The sequence below is a fragment of the Sorex araneus genome, chromosome X (genome assembly GCF_027595985.1).
Source record: "Sorex araneus isolate mSorAra2 chromosome X, mSorAra2.pri, whole genome shotgun sequence".
NCBI classification, from domain to species: Eukaryota; Metazoa; Chordata; class Mammalia; order Eulipotyphla; family Soricidae; genus Sorex; species Sorex araneus.
This window is the reverse complement of record NC_073313.1, coordinates 229795912-229810589: the sequence shown is the minus strand read 5'-3', so window position 1 is coordinate 229810589 and position 14678 is coordinate 229795912. Positions and strand designations below refer to the sequence as shown.

The 14678-nt window shown below is 38.1% G+C and overlaps 1 protein-coding gene across 4 annotated transcripts in view; it reads left to right on the top strand.

Moving 5' to 3' along the window:
* The window catches only part of ANKRD44 (ankyrin repeat domain 44), a 341805-nt gene that overhangs the window by 217918 nt on the left and 109209 nt on the right, over positions 1 to 14678 (top strand). For all 4 annotated transcript variants that reach the window (XM_055122139.1, XM_055122137.1, XM_055122138.1 and 1 more), the window contains exons 9-10: positions 3668 to 3746; positions 11810 to 11924. In XM_055122139.1, coding sequence (XP_054978114.1) covers positions 3668 to 3746; positions 11810 to 11924 — 194 coding nt within the window. The remainder of the gene's footprint in view (positions 1 to 3667; positions 3747 to 11809; positions 11925 to 14678) is intronic.

The following is a 14678-nucleotide window of genomic DNA, read 5'->3' as shown; positions in this document are numbered from 1 at the left end:
TAATGTTGCATCAATTTATTTTTATGGCCTCCATTATTACATTAAAATATTTTTCTCACAATTTCTAAGCAAAGGAAAATATGGGTTTAATTTCTAGAACAAAAATTTATTGGGATTCAATGGAGTTCAGTTATAGGAAAAGTGGTCAGGAATAAATTGAACTGTGACCTGACCAAGGAAGGGAGATGGTTTATCATTAGGGATCCTCTAGTCTATGGGGAGCACTAAGTAATACGGAGATTATGAGCTCAGAGCTAGCATTAGAAACTATAATCTGGCCATGAAATACCAGAAATAGAAAACATAAAGGAAATCTCAGCGGTATCCCTAGTGTCAACCTGAATATATTGAGTTCTGTTTTATAAAAGGCTAAATACGAAGTATTATCATTTTGATCTTCATTAAGTTTTAGTGACTTCTGAAGTTCTGAGGTCCCTTTATGCCCACATTGTATTAAAAAAAAAAAAAAGACTGCATGAAACTCTTAATACTTTAATACTTAATACTTAATATTAAGTATTTAATACTAATACTTTCTGTTCCCATGGCCCACATCTCTGACTACTCCTATACTCTCTCTCTAATTTTGGGCATTATGCTTTGCTTGAAATTTCCCACCACCATTCAAGCCTACCTTCCAGGGACAGATGCTAGATAATTTATTTTCCATTGCTCATTTTGAGTATCATGAGAACTGGCACAGCCGTGATTGTAAATGTAATTTTTAAGATTGTAAATGATTGGGTTCCAGAAACATCTCTGTATGGCACGAATACATTTTGGGATTCAATTGGGAAATTGGGAAAGCCATTTCTAGAAATGGAAAAGTGCATAAAAATTTACAAAAATATTATCTAAATACTAAAATGTTGGCAGGGCTGGAACGATAGCACAGCAGGTAGGGCGTTTGCCTTGCATGCAACCAATCTGGGTTCGATTCCCACCATCCCATATGGTCCCCCAAGCACTTTCAGGAGTGATTCCTGAGTGCAGTACCAGGAGTAACCCCTGAGCATCTCTGGGTGTGACCTAAAAAGCATAAATAAATAAGTAAGTAAATAAAATGTTGGTGGGATTCGATCTATTTTACTGAATGCTCATGGAGGAGATATTGTAGCCAAAGTTAAAGAAATAGCACCACCCAGGGACAAGTTACTAAAAACTGCAGTTTCTGATTTCATTCTCCTTAACAGATCTGTATTTTTTTTTCAAATAGGGGGGATGTTTTAAAATCCTTATTTCTAAATAGTTCCTTCACACAGTCTACAGTTCTGATAGCCAACACCCCAGACTTGGGAATCAGTTTGCTAATAAAACTTAAGAATCAGCACTCATTCCACTATAGGACAGTGGTGAGTGATGTAATATCCTCCTCTTGATTGCTCTTCCTCTCCCACTAATAACATTTCAGTAAAGGCTCAAGCTTATTTCAGTCTTCATTTCTCAATCTTTTCTGATTCAGGTTATAATCGTAAGATAAAGAAAAAAATCCTGTTTCTCCACCTTCCCTGCCCACCCCTCTTCCCAGTGTCCAAAACAATCCTATATTTTTTTCACCAAGATACAGTTACCACTCTGATGAACTCTTCCCTTTGATGTGAACTATATGCAATCCCATTTTTTTCCCAAGATATATTCCTATAGGATATTATAAAATGTTTTTCTGTAAGAAAGCTTAGCGTTTTATAAGTTATCCCAGCTCACAGTCTATAACACCCAAGCTTCAGTGAACTCTTCCAGGGACCAAAGAGATACAGTGGGTTGGGCTTTTGCCTTACATGAAGCTGATGACCCAGCTTTGTTGTGCATGTGGTTCCCTGAGCACAAAGCCAGGACTAAGCGTTGCCAGGTGTGACTCCAAAACAAACAAAAGAAGCTGTGTTAGAAATAGGGATTTAAAAAACAAAAAAGAAATGAGAACTTGGGGATCAGAGAGATAATTTGAGGTGTTGTATTATTTGGTGGTCCCTAACTTGCCACATATGACCTTGGTGACTCCCAGCACTGCTGAGCACAAGAAGCTCTATTTTCACAGCAGAATAATGTTGGGGATGGCTCTGTTTAGGAGACTCTCTACACATGAAAGGGTGCCAAGTCAGATTCAGTAGTCTGGGTGAGGGTACAGAATTCACATTTGTGATTAGCAAACAGGTGATTCAGATGCAGGTAGTCGCAACTTCACTCTCAGAGATATTTACCTAAATGATGATTTGTTTTCTTTTTATTTATTTATTATTTTTTATTGGATTGCTGTGAGATAGACCCTTACAAAGCTGTTCATGATTACATTTCAGTCATACAGTATTTCATCACCATGTCTCCACCAGTGTACATTTCTCAGCACCAGTGTCCCCAGGTTACCCATCACCCCCCACACCCCACCGTCTATCTGCCTCTATGGAAGGCACTTCTCTCTCTTTCTCTCTCCTTTTAGCCATTTTGGTTTGCAATGTTGATACTGAAAAATTATCAAGAATATCTATTTACATTTAACACTCAGATATTGTCCAGCATGATCATTCCCTGCTTATTGTCATACTGGTTTCTTTTCTATCTTACCTATTCTCAGCCCCCCTTCCCCCCACATACACACACTTGTGGTTAGTTTCAACCACTGACCAGTCTTTCTAACCCCTTTTTTCCCTAATCATGGATATTAGTCTTCTACAGTAACAACAAATCTCACAATGGAAACGTTACTGGTGCCCGCTCAAGCTAATCGATGAACAATGGGAGGACAGTGCTACAGTGCTACTATATGTGTGTGTGTGTATATATATATATGTGTGTGTGTGTGTGTATATATATATATATATATATATATAGCACTGCACTGTATAGCACTGTCATGGATATTAGACTTCTATAGTAACAACAAATCTCACAATGGAAACGTTACTGGTGCCCGCTCAAGCTAATCGATGAACAACGGGAGAACAGTGCTACAGTGCTACTATATATGTGTGTGTGTATATATATATATATATATGTATATATATATATATATATATATAGCACTGCACTGTATAGCACTGTCGTCCCGTTGTTCATTGATTTGCTTGAGCGGGCACCAGTAACATCTCTGTTGTGAGACTTGTTGCTACTGTTTTTGGCATATCGAATGTACCATGGGGAGCTTGCCAGGCTCTGACATGCGGGTGGGATACTCTCCGTAGCTTGCCGAGCTCTCCGAGAGGGATGGAGGAATCCAGTCTGGGTTGGCTGCATGCAATGCAAATGCCCTACCTGCTGTGCTATTGCTCCAGTCCATATTTTTATATACCTCTAATAAATGCAGCCATTCTATATCTGTCCCTTTTCTTTTGACTCATTTCACTCTATGCCCACAGTATAGAGCCTGGAGTAAACCCTGAACACCACTGGGTGTGGACAAAAACAAAAATTAAAAATAAAAGACATCAGTATAGCTAGAAATTTTACACTTATTCTCCAGTAATTTTCACTCCCCTATGCTTATTTGAAATGATATATTATAAAATAATTTGTATCAGTCTATGTCCTCTTTCTTTGGCTTTTAAAATCATCTTTTCAATTTTTTTGTTGTACTAAAAAAGGTTTGATGGATATATTCAGGGCATTGCTGGTGGTCTGCATGGGAATAATTCTGAGGGATGTCATTCATTGTTTCGCTTTCTTTAATTTTTAGAGTAAAGATGGCAAAAGCCCACTGCACATGACAGCGGTCCATGGGAGGTTCACCCGTTCACAAACCCTCATTCAAAATGGTAAGAGAGATTGTCTATAGGTCATTATTTAAACTGTGTCCTGGTCTGACTGAATTTGGCTGTCAGCCCTTCATTGTGAACAATGATGCTCTGTTTTGAGTTTATTAAGCTTGGATTTACACAGCCCTTTGCAGTCCTTTTTACTCAAAGCTCTTAACCAGGCATATAATCATCATAGGAATAAGATCATAAATCCACGAAGAGTCAATTCACAGTCAGAGACCATGTTGAGTTTCAAAACTGGAAATTGTATGTGTATCTAGACTCAAGTTCCTACACTTTTTGCTGTGAAACTAAGGACAATCAATAGGATACATTTTCCAGCAACAAATCTGAATTAGTTTTAAATGGTATAATTTACCTTGGTTCCCTAAGCAGAAACTCATCAAACTACTTGGGTAGAGGTAAGAATGAATGAGTCAGAGGAAAAGCAGGTAAGTACTTGATGTAAAGGTTCATAAAATCACAGGTCTGATAGTGAAGTTGGAAAAACCACATAATCTTGTAATTTTCTGGGTTTAAAATGGTGACGTAGTTGCACCACTGTGTTGTCCCTGTAGCCAAATTATTAGAGTCAGTTCCCATCATGGTTCACCTTACCTTCAGTGGGTCATGGCTGACATCTGTTGGTACATTGATGTTGACAGCTCACTCTCTATTATCTAAGGAAATCTTAGAAACAATTAAAAACAGATTTAATCCAGGTTTTTATCTCAATCCTAAACTCTCTTGAGTTGATGCACATTTCTACTTCTCAGAATTCTAGTCAATTTTGAACCTGTTTTTCCCTCATCTTTAAAAAGTTTTTATTCATTTAACATTTGAAGACTGGCCAGAGAAATTATTTATTTATTTATTTATTTATTTATTGCTTCTTCTGTCACACCCGGCAATGCACAGGGGTTAGTCCTGGCTCATGCACTCAGGAATTACTCCTGTTGGTGCTCACGGGACCATATGGGATTCTGGGAATCGAACCCGGGTCGGCTGTGTGCAAGGCAAATGCCCTACCTGCTGTGCTATCTCTCCAGCCCCGAGAAATTATTCTTAAAAGAAAATTATGGACAATAAAGCTAAGGAAATTCATAAGCACTTTAGTGAAATTATAACCGTTTCTAGTGAGCCAAGCAGGTAAAATGAAAATTAATTGCACAAAGTCCATTCATTCTAATGTGAAAGATGTGCTATTCTTTTGACATTCATTTTCTTCAAAGGACCACTGTTATTTGTTTGAAGTAAACAGGATGATCAGGATTGACCTTAACATCTCTCCTCTGTATACTCCCCTTACCTCCAACTTTTTCTGAACATGTTTTCAGAAATATTATCTACCATCTTAAACATAAAACTAAGAAAATATTTGGTATCCATTAAAAAAATCGAGTGTACATTTAATCAGTGAGCCTTAGCTCGGTGGCATTAAAAAGCTTTGTTCCCTGTTAAAGCAATTTCAAGCACCAGTAACCATATCAGAGAAAGAGCAGTTTTTCAGCTTGTACGCACTGCCTTCCTACCAACCCATTCCTGTAGGCTACGGCATGCTGGCCATATCCATAAAATCAGGTCATAGTCCATCTTTTCTCTTTCATGCTACATGCTTGGAAGTGAGGGTGGTAGTGCTGTTGGTTGCTTTCAATGATCCAAAAGCTACTTCAGTGTTTTTTATGTTAGCTTGAAGACTTCCATACATCTCAGACATTCTTACTAGGCTTGAACTGAACAAGACCCTAGCGAGACTCCATCGGTTGTTCTCTGTGATCAGTGACTTTGTTTTTGAACCTATATCATTCTTCGCTGCCTCACCATTCTGCTTCTGGACTAAAAAGGAGTCCAGAGACCTGAAATGATGAGGATATAGCAGCTGTGATAGATAACCTATTGTATATAATGATAAAATGAGCACAAGTTGAATGTTTACCTCTGTAAGGAGCTTGGCTAAGCATTCCACATAAATCCTTCCAGCCACCCGGTGAGAAAGAGATACTCTTAGTGTTTCCATGCGAAGCATGGAAAATGGAGGCAGAGAAGTAGTTGCCTTTGTGGCCTACATGGCTGGCATATGGAGCAACAGGGAAGTCTAATATCTGAGTTGAACTCCACACCTACTGCACTTATATATGTTCCCTGGCTGAACATAAAAATCTTTTTTTAATTGAATCACACTGAGATAGATCCTTACAAAACTGTTCATGATTAGGTTTCAGTCATACAGTGTTCCAACACCCATCTCTCCACTAGTGTATATTTCCTAACACCACTATTCCCAATTTTCCTCCTATTACCCCCCCTCCACTGCCCAGCCTGCCTCAATGGCAGGCACTTCTGTCTGTCTCTGTCTCTGTCTCTCTCTCTCTCCCTTTGAGCACTGTAGTTTTCAATACAGTTACTGAAAGGTTGTTGTGTATATCACTTTACCTACTTTTTTAATTATGCAGCAGTTAGGAAAATGAAGTCATGATATTTGCCTATAAATGGATGGACATGAAGACTATCCTGCTGAGTGAAATAAATCAGGAGAGGGACAGATATATAATGATTGTGTTCATTTGTAGTATATAAAAATACGTAGCAGAAGACCAATATCCAAGGCCAGGGGAAATCAGGTTAGGAGGACTAGTCAATGGTTAAAAATCTTTTAAGTCTTTGTTTTTGAGTCACATCCCACGGTGCTCAGGGCTTACTCCTGACTCTGTGCTTAGGGCTCACTCTGTGCTTAGGAGTTTGGATGACATACGAGGTTCCAGGATCAAACCTGGGTTGGCCATGACTAGGCAAGTACTACCACTGTACTATCTCTCAAGACTCTTTACTTGAATTCTACTTAAGTCAGTCATTTTGGGAACAGAGTTTATCTCTGTAAAAGGAGACTTTGCCTTCTCTTCTCTCAATGGACTATTCTTGGCATTCATGGCACATGTGAGTAATATGAGGTCTTCCATTTGACATTTTAAAAAATACTCTTAGGATGAAGAAGAGAAGCTCTTTTATTTTCTCCTATTCTTTGGCTTCCTTCTGGGAAAAATCTAGACTCACATCCTTAGGAGCTTATTTGCTTCTTTCATTGTGGCTCACTACACACCCAGACCCAGAGTGCCCATCCCTCTTGGGGACATTGGTTTACTCCCTCATACAACTGGGCATGCAACTGAGGAACATTTTTTTCTGTCATTTGTTTTGTTAAATAACTGGTGTTTGGATTTTCTACTGCGTTTCTCTGCTTGTCTGACTGCTTTTCCTTCTGGATTGTTAGCTCTTCAGAGATTTGTTTGTCCCAAATTATTTGACCTTGGTAAAATAATCGTATATCTTACCAAAATAGGCTTTGGTTTATTTATTCTTTCAGTTGTAAGTGCATGAAGACTGCCTCTACTAGTCAGCCATTTTATTGTCATCATCACAGCCAGGTAGGGAAAAGAGCAGGACAAAGAAATGTTACAAGAGCAAAAGGGCTAGGAGCAGCCTTTGCACTGGGCAACTGCCTGAGTTCCTCCAAACATTCTAAGATTAATGTTTTCCTAACAGAAGATTTAAAAACAGAGTTTGAAGGAGAAGAGTCAGGTGATAGGTTAGAATGAGTCATTGTGAGATTTTTGACTTTTTGGCTTATGAGTCTTCCTTGGAACTTAATAAAATAATCATTCTTGTTTATCCAAATGAAAAACCAATTTAAAATGAATGCTTAAGTGACCCCATCTGACATACTCTCCTAAACTCATAAACATTTGTTTTTTCACTATCAATTATTGTCACATTTAACCTACAGCCTTCATATATATATGTATATATAAGAGAAGTATTTAGTTGGCGTTCCAACTGAATTTTAAAGATTTTCAAGAGAAAGGAAAAGGTTTCGGGGTCTATAAAGAAAGTACTGTAGTCAGACACTTTTAAAGCATGTAAATGGGCTTTGCTGCTGATTGACCACGATCCGGAGGCCAGCTAGACTACTTTTGGTCCCAGAAACTGCTTGCAGCCATGTCTCTAGGCTGTGAACTAAGCCATTGCCCCATACTGCCCCAGGAAGGGAAATGATGCAATTTCTAACATAAATCTCCCTGGACTTAATAACTAAAATACTAAAATACAGAAATCCTAAACCGCCAACTTTATATCTCTTCATTCTCAGCAATGGAAAACTAATTATCAAATGCTTCCTTGTCAGTAGGGCTGTTTTTTTTTGGGGGGGGAAACTTCAACAACAATAGTGAGTTTTGTGTTGAAATATGGAATGCAATCAAGGTAAAGAGAAAATGGGGTGAATTTTATCAGTTACGCAGACGGGGGTGGGGGGTGGGGGGTGGGAGGTATACTGGGGTTTTTGGTGGTGGAATATGGGCACTGGTGAAGGGATGGGTGTTTAAGCATTGTATAACTGAGACATAAGCCTGAGAACTTTGTAATTTTCCACATGGTGATTCAATAAAATAAATATTTTTTTAAAAGCATATAAATGGCTTGCATAATAATAAAATTAAAACCCAGCAAAATATTAAAAATAGAATCAGATGAATATCACTATGTATTAATATTATAAATATCAGAATAATGAGTATGGGTAACTTTTGAACAAAATACTCCCTGCATATGCTAAAATCACTGTGGGAACATTAGTTAGGAAATATGATATTTGCACAATCTCAAGGCATTACCACAGAAATGCTGGTGATTTCAGAAGGGAGAATACATTTTTGCAGTGGAGAATGCTGGCACACATCTCATTATCCAAGTTCTCAAATAGCTCTTTTTAATGTGGTGAGATAAACATAACTCCAAATTTTCTGTCCCAACTATTTTTAAGTGTTTAGGTCAGTGATACTAAGTACACTAGCAGTGCTGTGGAACTGTCACCACCATCTATTTCCAGAACTTTCACATGATCTCAGATGGAAACTACCCATTGCAAACAACCAGAACTACATTATCCAGTAACTTCATCTCATGTGTGTGTTGAAAAGTTGCAGTGGTGAAACTAACTGGTTAGTTCCTGAGGGGCTCCTTGAATTTTGCTCCTTGAACATGCACACAACTCTCCCAATGCTTATGATGTTTTAGTTTATTGTACAGTTGAAGTAGGTTATTGTAGGTCACTCCCCAATGTCACTCACCCTGTCTCCTCACTGATCTTTCCTGGGATTACTTCACCCATCCTATATCTTGGGTGTCCTTCCCTTCCAGTGGACAATGAGCAAGTCTTGTCCCTTTGCTGATCTTGGTCCAGTGTATAAATTTCAAGTCTAAAATCTGAAGCAGGAACCCCATAACTTGTGTCTTCTTTCTGGTCTTGTTGCTCTATGGTCTGCCTCTCAAGGCTTCTGGCCTCATGACTCTTGTTTCCTTTGACGTTCTTTTGTTGTAATTCACCCGAAAACTGTTGCTTTCCTGCCATCTGCTCAGGTGCAGGTGAGGGTCAGAAAGAGGCTACCAGCGGTCCAGGCGTGAGCATAGGGTCAAAGAGAGAAGATACCTATCTGCTGTGTTCCCTTTCTGAGGGCCAATAGTCCCATCACTATTTCTGTGGTCTCTCTGATTGACCAGCCGTTTTGTTGGAGAGTTAAAATGACCAGTTGTCTTTACTAAATTACCTAGTACTTCTTCCCTACTCCCTCTCCACTGAAATAGTAGGGCTGAAACAACAACATGCCAAAATGTTTAACTTGAGTCTAATAATTAAGAAATAATCACTTCTCTGGCAACCAAGCAAGCTGCTTAACGGCCATGATCCCAGAGACTCAGAAACATATCTCAGAACCCAGCGGTTTTTGATTGAAATCCTTCCAGGTTTAGTTATTAAAACTTCAGAATTCCAAAATCACGTGGCCGGCATTGCAGCCGTGCAACATCATATGCTAGTCATAATCAGCAGTAGAAAACAAATTGTCTAATGTTGCCCTTTTGGCAGATCTGAGTGTTGGAGTAAAATCCCAAATAATAATGGTGGGTCTTGTGTTGAAATATTGAATGTAATCAAAGTAGAGAGAGAACAGTGTGGAAATCATCTTCCACACAGGTAGGGGGAAGGGCGTGGGATGGGGCGTATTCCGGGCTTTTTGGTGGTGGAAAATGTGCACTAGTGAAGGGATGGGTGTTTTATCCTTGTATGACTGAGACTTAATCCTGAAAGCTTTGTAACTGCTCTCATGGTGAGTCAATTAAAAAAGAAAAATTAGACCACTCCAGAACTCCGGGCCACTCACTATAACTCTAGCATGCTCTCTAAAATAACCATGGCCTAAGATATAAAACTAAATGAAGGGGCTAGAAAGATAGCTCAATGGGCTGGGTGCATGTTTTGAATTAGGGTTTGATCCCTAGCACTTCTAGGAGCTACCTCCAAGAACAGAACTAAAAGAAACCCCTGAGCATCAGCAGGTGTGTTCTTTTAAAAAACAAAAATATTAAGAGGTGAGAGGTGGTCATATGGGCTAATTATAAGAATTAAAGAGGCATGACAATCAAATATAATCTGAATCTTTGACTTCATCCTATTCATAAAAACAGAGTCATGAAGTACATTTTTTAGACAGTGGAATAAATTTGAATATGCATTATATAATATATATGGTATATATTATATATTACCTAAACTTACCTTGTCAATGTTAGTGTTTTTGGTATGAGGATTGAATTGTGCCTCAGAGAGAGAATGTCCTTTTTCTCAGGGGTGAAATGCTGTGATCTTTAACTTACTTCTTTTTTATTTTTCTTTAAAATTTTTTAAAATTTTTTTATTGAGTCACCATGTGGAAAGTTACAAAGTTTTCAGGTTTAAATCTCAATTATACAATGCTCGAATACCCATCCCTTCACCAGTGCTGTGAGATAGACCCTTACAAAGGTCTTACCTGTTACATGAGATAGACCCTTACCTGTTCATGCTTAGGTTTTGACTGAAACTTAGTGTTCCAACATCCATCCCTCCACCAGTATACATTTTCCAACACCAGTATTCCCAATTTCCCTCCCATCACCCCCATCCCTCCTCTCTCACTCTCTCTCTCTCTCTCTCTCTCTCTCTCTCTCTCTCTCTCTCTCTCTCCCTGTCTTTCTGTATTTTTGGGAATTGTAGTTTGCAATACAGATACTGAAAGGTTGCCCTGTATATCACTTTACCTACTTTTAATACTCAGTTTTTTCCAGTGTGATCATTTCCAACTACTATTATCATATTGGTCTTTTCTCTATTTAACTTATTTCTAAGTGGTTTTCACTTGTATGAATAAATATATCGATCAATCATATGTGTGTATGTATATATTAAAAAAGAAAAGAAAAAAGAAATGTAACAAAATTAAGAACTGGGAAAAACAAACACAATAAGATGAAATATAATTTAAAGAACTTTGGATTATTAATATGATAGTTTTTTTATAAATGTAGGACTTTTAGTTTATATTTTACACTTTTAGTCATTTTGATCATCATGTTTTAAACTAGATAATGAAATAACATAAAATGTTCCTGAATCCTTTGGTTCTTATGTCTTAGTATAAGGTCTACATAGGTCCTCAATTTAGTAGGAAAAATTTTAAATGGAATGTTTTTAGTATTATATTTTATGGAATTTGATTGCATTTTTCAATTGAGCAGGAATCTAGTTATATAAAAGGGGTAAGATTCTAAATGAAGACAATTTGGAAAGGTTTTTCAAAAGCATTTCTAATATGTTTCCCACTTTGCACATTTAATAATACTGCCACATCAGATGACAACTTATTTTCTTGAAAAGCATTTATGGGGCCAGAGCGATAGCACAGTGGGGAGGGTGTTTGCCTTGCACACGGCCAACCCAGGTTCAGTCCCCGGCATGCCATATGGTCCCCCAGCACTGCTAGGAGTGATTCCTGAGTGCAGAGCCAGGAGTAACCCCTGAGCATTGCCAGGTGTGACCCAAAAATCAAAAAAAAAAAAAAAAAAGAAAAGAAAAGCATTTATTGTGCTTCAGAGCAGAGATGTAGAGAACAGAAAAGAAATCAACATTTGGTCAACATGGGTAACTAACACAGAGAGTAGTAAATGATCAACTTGAATCCTTATGCTATTCTCAATTCAAATATCTCTTGCAGGTGGTGAAATTGACTGTGTGGATAAGGATGGCAACACTCCTCTCCATGTGGCAGCAAGATATGGTCATGAGCTTTTGATTAACACCTTAATAACCAGTGGAGCTGACACAGCAAAGTAGGTTACTAAAAATACAGTGGAATAATTGCCACATGTGGGAATACTGCCAAAAGGATTCTGCTGTGTAGTACATAACACCCATTTATCCAGATTAAGGTGGATCTGAACCATTAAGCTAAACACAAATTAAATTTGAAATAAATTAAGTGACTTTCAGTGACTGATGCAAGGAAGAACTAGTGTTATTTTTTAGTTACTTCAAAAAGAGGTCTATTCCAGTGGTCTCAATTAAGGAGACTTAAACTTTATCCCTAACTCTCACTTCTAATGTTCTTCTGTTCTTTCCACTGTTTAATGCTAATTAACCAGGAAAAACTTAAATATTACTCAGAAAAATGAGAATTTATTTAGAGTGTTTGCTTAATTTTTGCAGAATGGCTATGGGATACAATTGATTACATCTTTTATGGGAAGAGGGACCTAGTTTGTTTTAGATTTCTATTCAATAAGAATTTATAAAGCATGTGTGTGATTCAGTGACAATGTTTAGTTACTCTTAGAAGTAAGCTACCTAATTGGTACCTGTAAGGAACTGATAATTTTGTTGAAAGGGCAGAAGGTCTACATGAGATTAAGAACTGTGCAAGATAGTACATAATTAAGTTCTAAAAGAAGCCCAATTTTAATGATAAAAATCAAGGGATCTTGTGGTGCGGGAACTGAACCAAGTCTCCTGCACACAATGCATGCCCTGTAGTATTTGAGCCATCACCTTGGCAAGTTGTGAAGGATGAGAATTTGAGAAGGGCAGAGGATGTCAGATTTCCAAAAAAAGGAAGGAAAGCAGGAACAAAAGACAAGAGCACAATTCTAGGAAGGCTTGGCCTATCAGAGCAGATGGTGTGTCAAACGGGTACTCCCCAATGAGGTTCCTGCGTTGTAATTCAAAAGTTTGTGAGCTGTGTTACTTTGAACTTTTTGCTTGGTCTCTCTGTCTTTCATGTTCAGAGAAATGTATTAATGGTTCCTGCACATAATTTTGTTCTGAGGATTTAAAGACTTAATTACTGGTAAAGTTCCCATAGGTAAAGATGGGTATGGGTGTGAAATATATAAATACATCTGCTAAGATTATGAAGGTAATCCATATTTTTGAAAAGTACCTGATAGTAAACTATAAATAAATGTTAATTATTATTTCATTGTAGCACTGTCGTCCCATTGTTCATCGATTTGCTTGAGCGGGCACCAGTAATGTCTCCATTTTGAGACTTGTTGTTACTGTTTTTGGCATATCAAATACACCACAGGTAGCTTGACAGGCTCTGCCATGCGGGCAGAGTACTCTTGATAGCTTGCCAGTCTCTCCAAGAGGGACGGAGGTATCGAACCTGGATCGGCTGTGTGTAAAGCAAACGCCCTACCTGCTATTACTTAGAAATATGTTGTAGAAATAAATGAAAGAGAGTTTTAAATGCTTAAATAATTCAAACTTAATCATTGAGACTGGGAGGAACCACAACTGAATTTTTAGAAGAACAATATCAGGGCAGAATTTTATTAGGATGCAAACTTACTTGTCGAGTGTTATAAAACAGAACTGAACATATTTTACTTGAGATATTGGCTTGACAACAAGCCAGCAATTTAAGTGGTTGAGGGAAACTCTTGTGGGGTAATGTTGAAATCAAATTTATTGTAGACAGGGTATCCTGGGATTCAAGTGAATTACATGGCATAACCATATGATGCTAGATTTAGTAGATTTATAGTGTATGATGGTTTGTCTTTCACTGATTTGTGGGCAACTAGCCTAGTCACAAAAATAAGATTCAATCAATAAAATATTGTGAGGTTGATTTTTCTTTTTTCCTTTTTTTTTAAATAATGGAGGCTTTGGACCAGACTGTGGAAACTGTCAGAGAAACACTGAATGCTCCCGAAGAAGTAGCAATTCTCTAAGAATAAATAGGAGTTTGCCAGGTTGAACTTAAATGAGGAGGTAGAAAGATGAGGAGGAGGGACGAGAGAAGGAAAGACTTACAGAAAGAGGGAAAGGTATTTACAAAGGGACATACATATGAATGTACTGAAAATAGATTTCCCTGACTGGGTTATCTGGGGTGTGGTACAGGGTGGAAAGAAAAGAATTCCACATCTTTAAGGACTTTATGGGATGTGGTCAGTAGTTGGATTCCATTCTGAGGCATTCGGAAGCTATCAAAGAATTATAAGTGGGTGTAGATTAAGTTGTGTCTAATGATCTCGTGTGTGTAAGAAAGATCACCCTGATAGCAATCCAGACATATTGGAGGTGGTCCAGACTGAAAACACTTGGTAGCTTCTTGCAAACATCCAGGGAACAGAAGGTGAGGGCTTGAGCTAAGGACTGGCTGAGGGCCATGGAGGAGGGAAATGCTGGAAAGAGCAAGTGCAGTGTCTCCTTTCAGAAGTATCCCAGTCAGGAGCCAAAAAACATTTTTGATTGAGATGTTACAGGTTTGAAGAAGAGGGTTACTTTTTTGGGAAAAATACTCTACTAGGATATGGGAGGTGGGGTGGCATTTCTAACCAGGGTTTAGAGTTCCCAATCAGACCACAGCTACTCAAAATCAGAATATGTGCCCAGCGTTAATGAAGGAGAACTAAAACCTCTAGGTACAAACCCACTTCAATGGTGATGTGTTCATAGTTTCAGTGGTAGTTTTTTTTTCTCAGCTGGGTTGCTTTGATCCAACTGGAATAACTATGCACTTCTGATTTCCTTTCAGATTAGAGTCAGTTGAGGGATAAAGGTAAACGGGGCTCAAT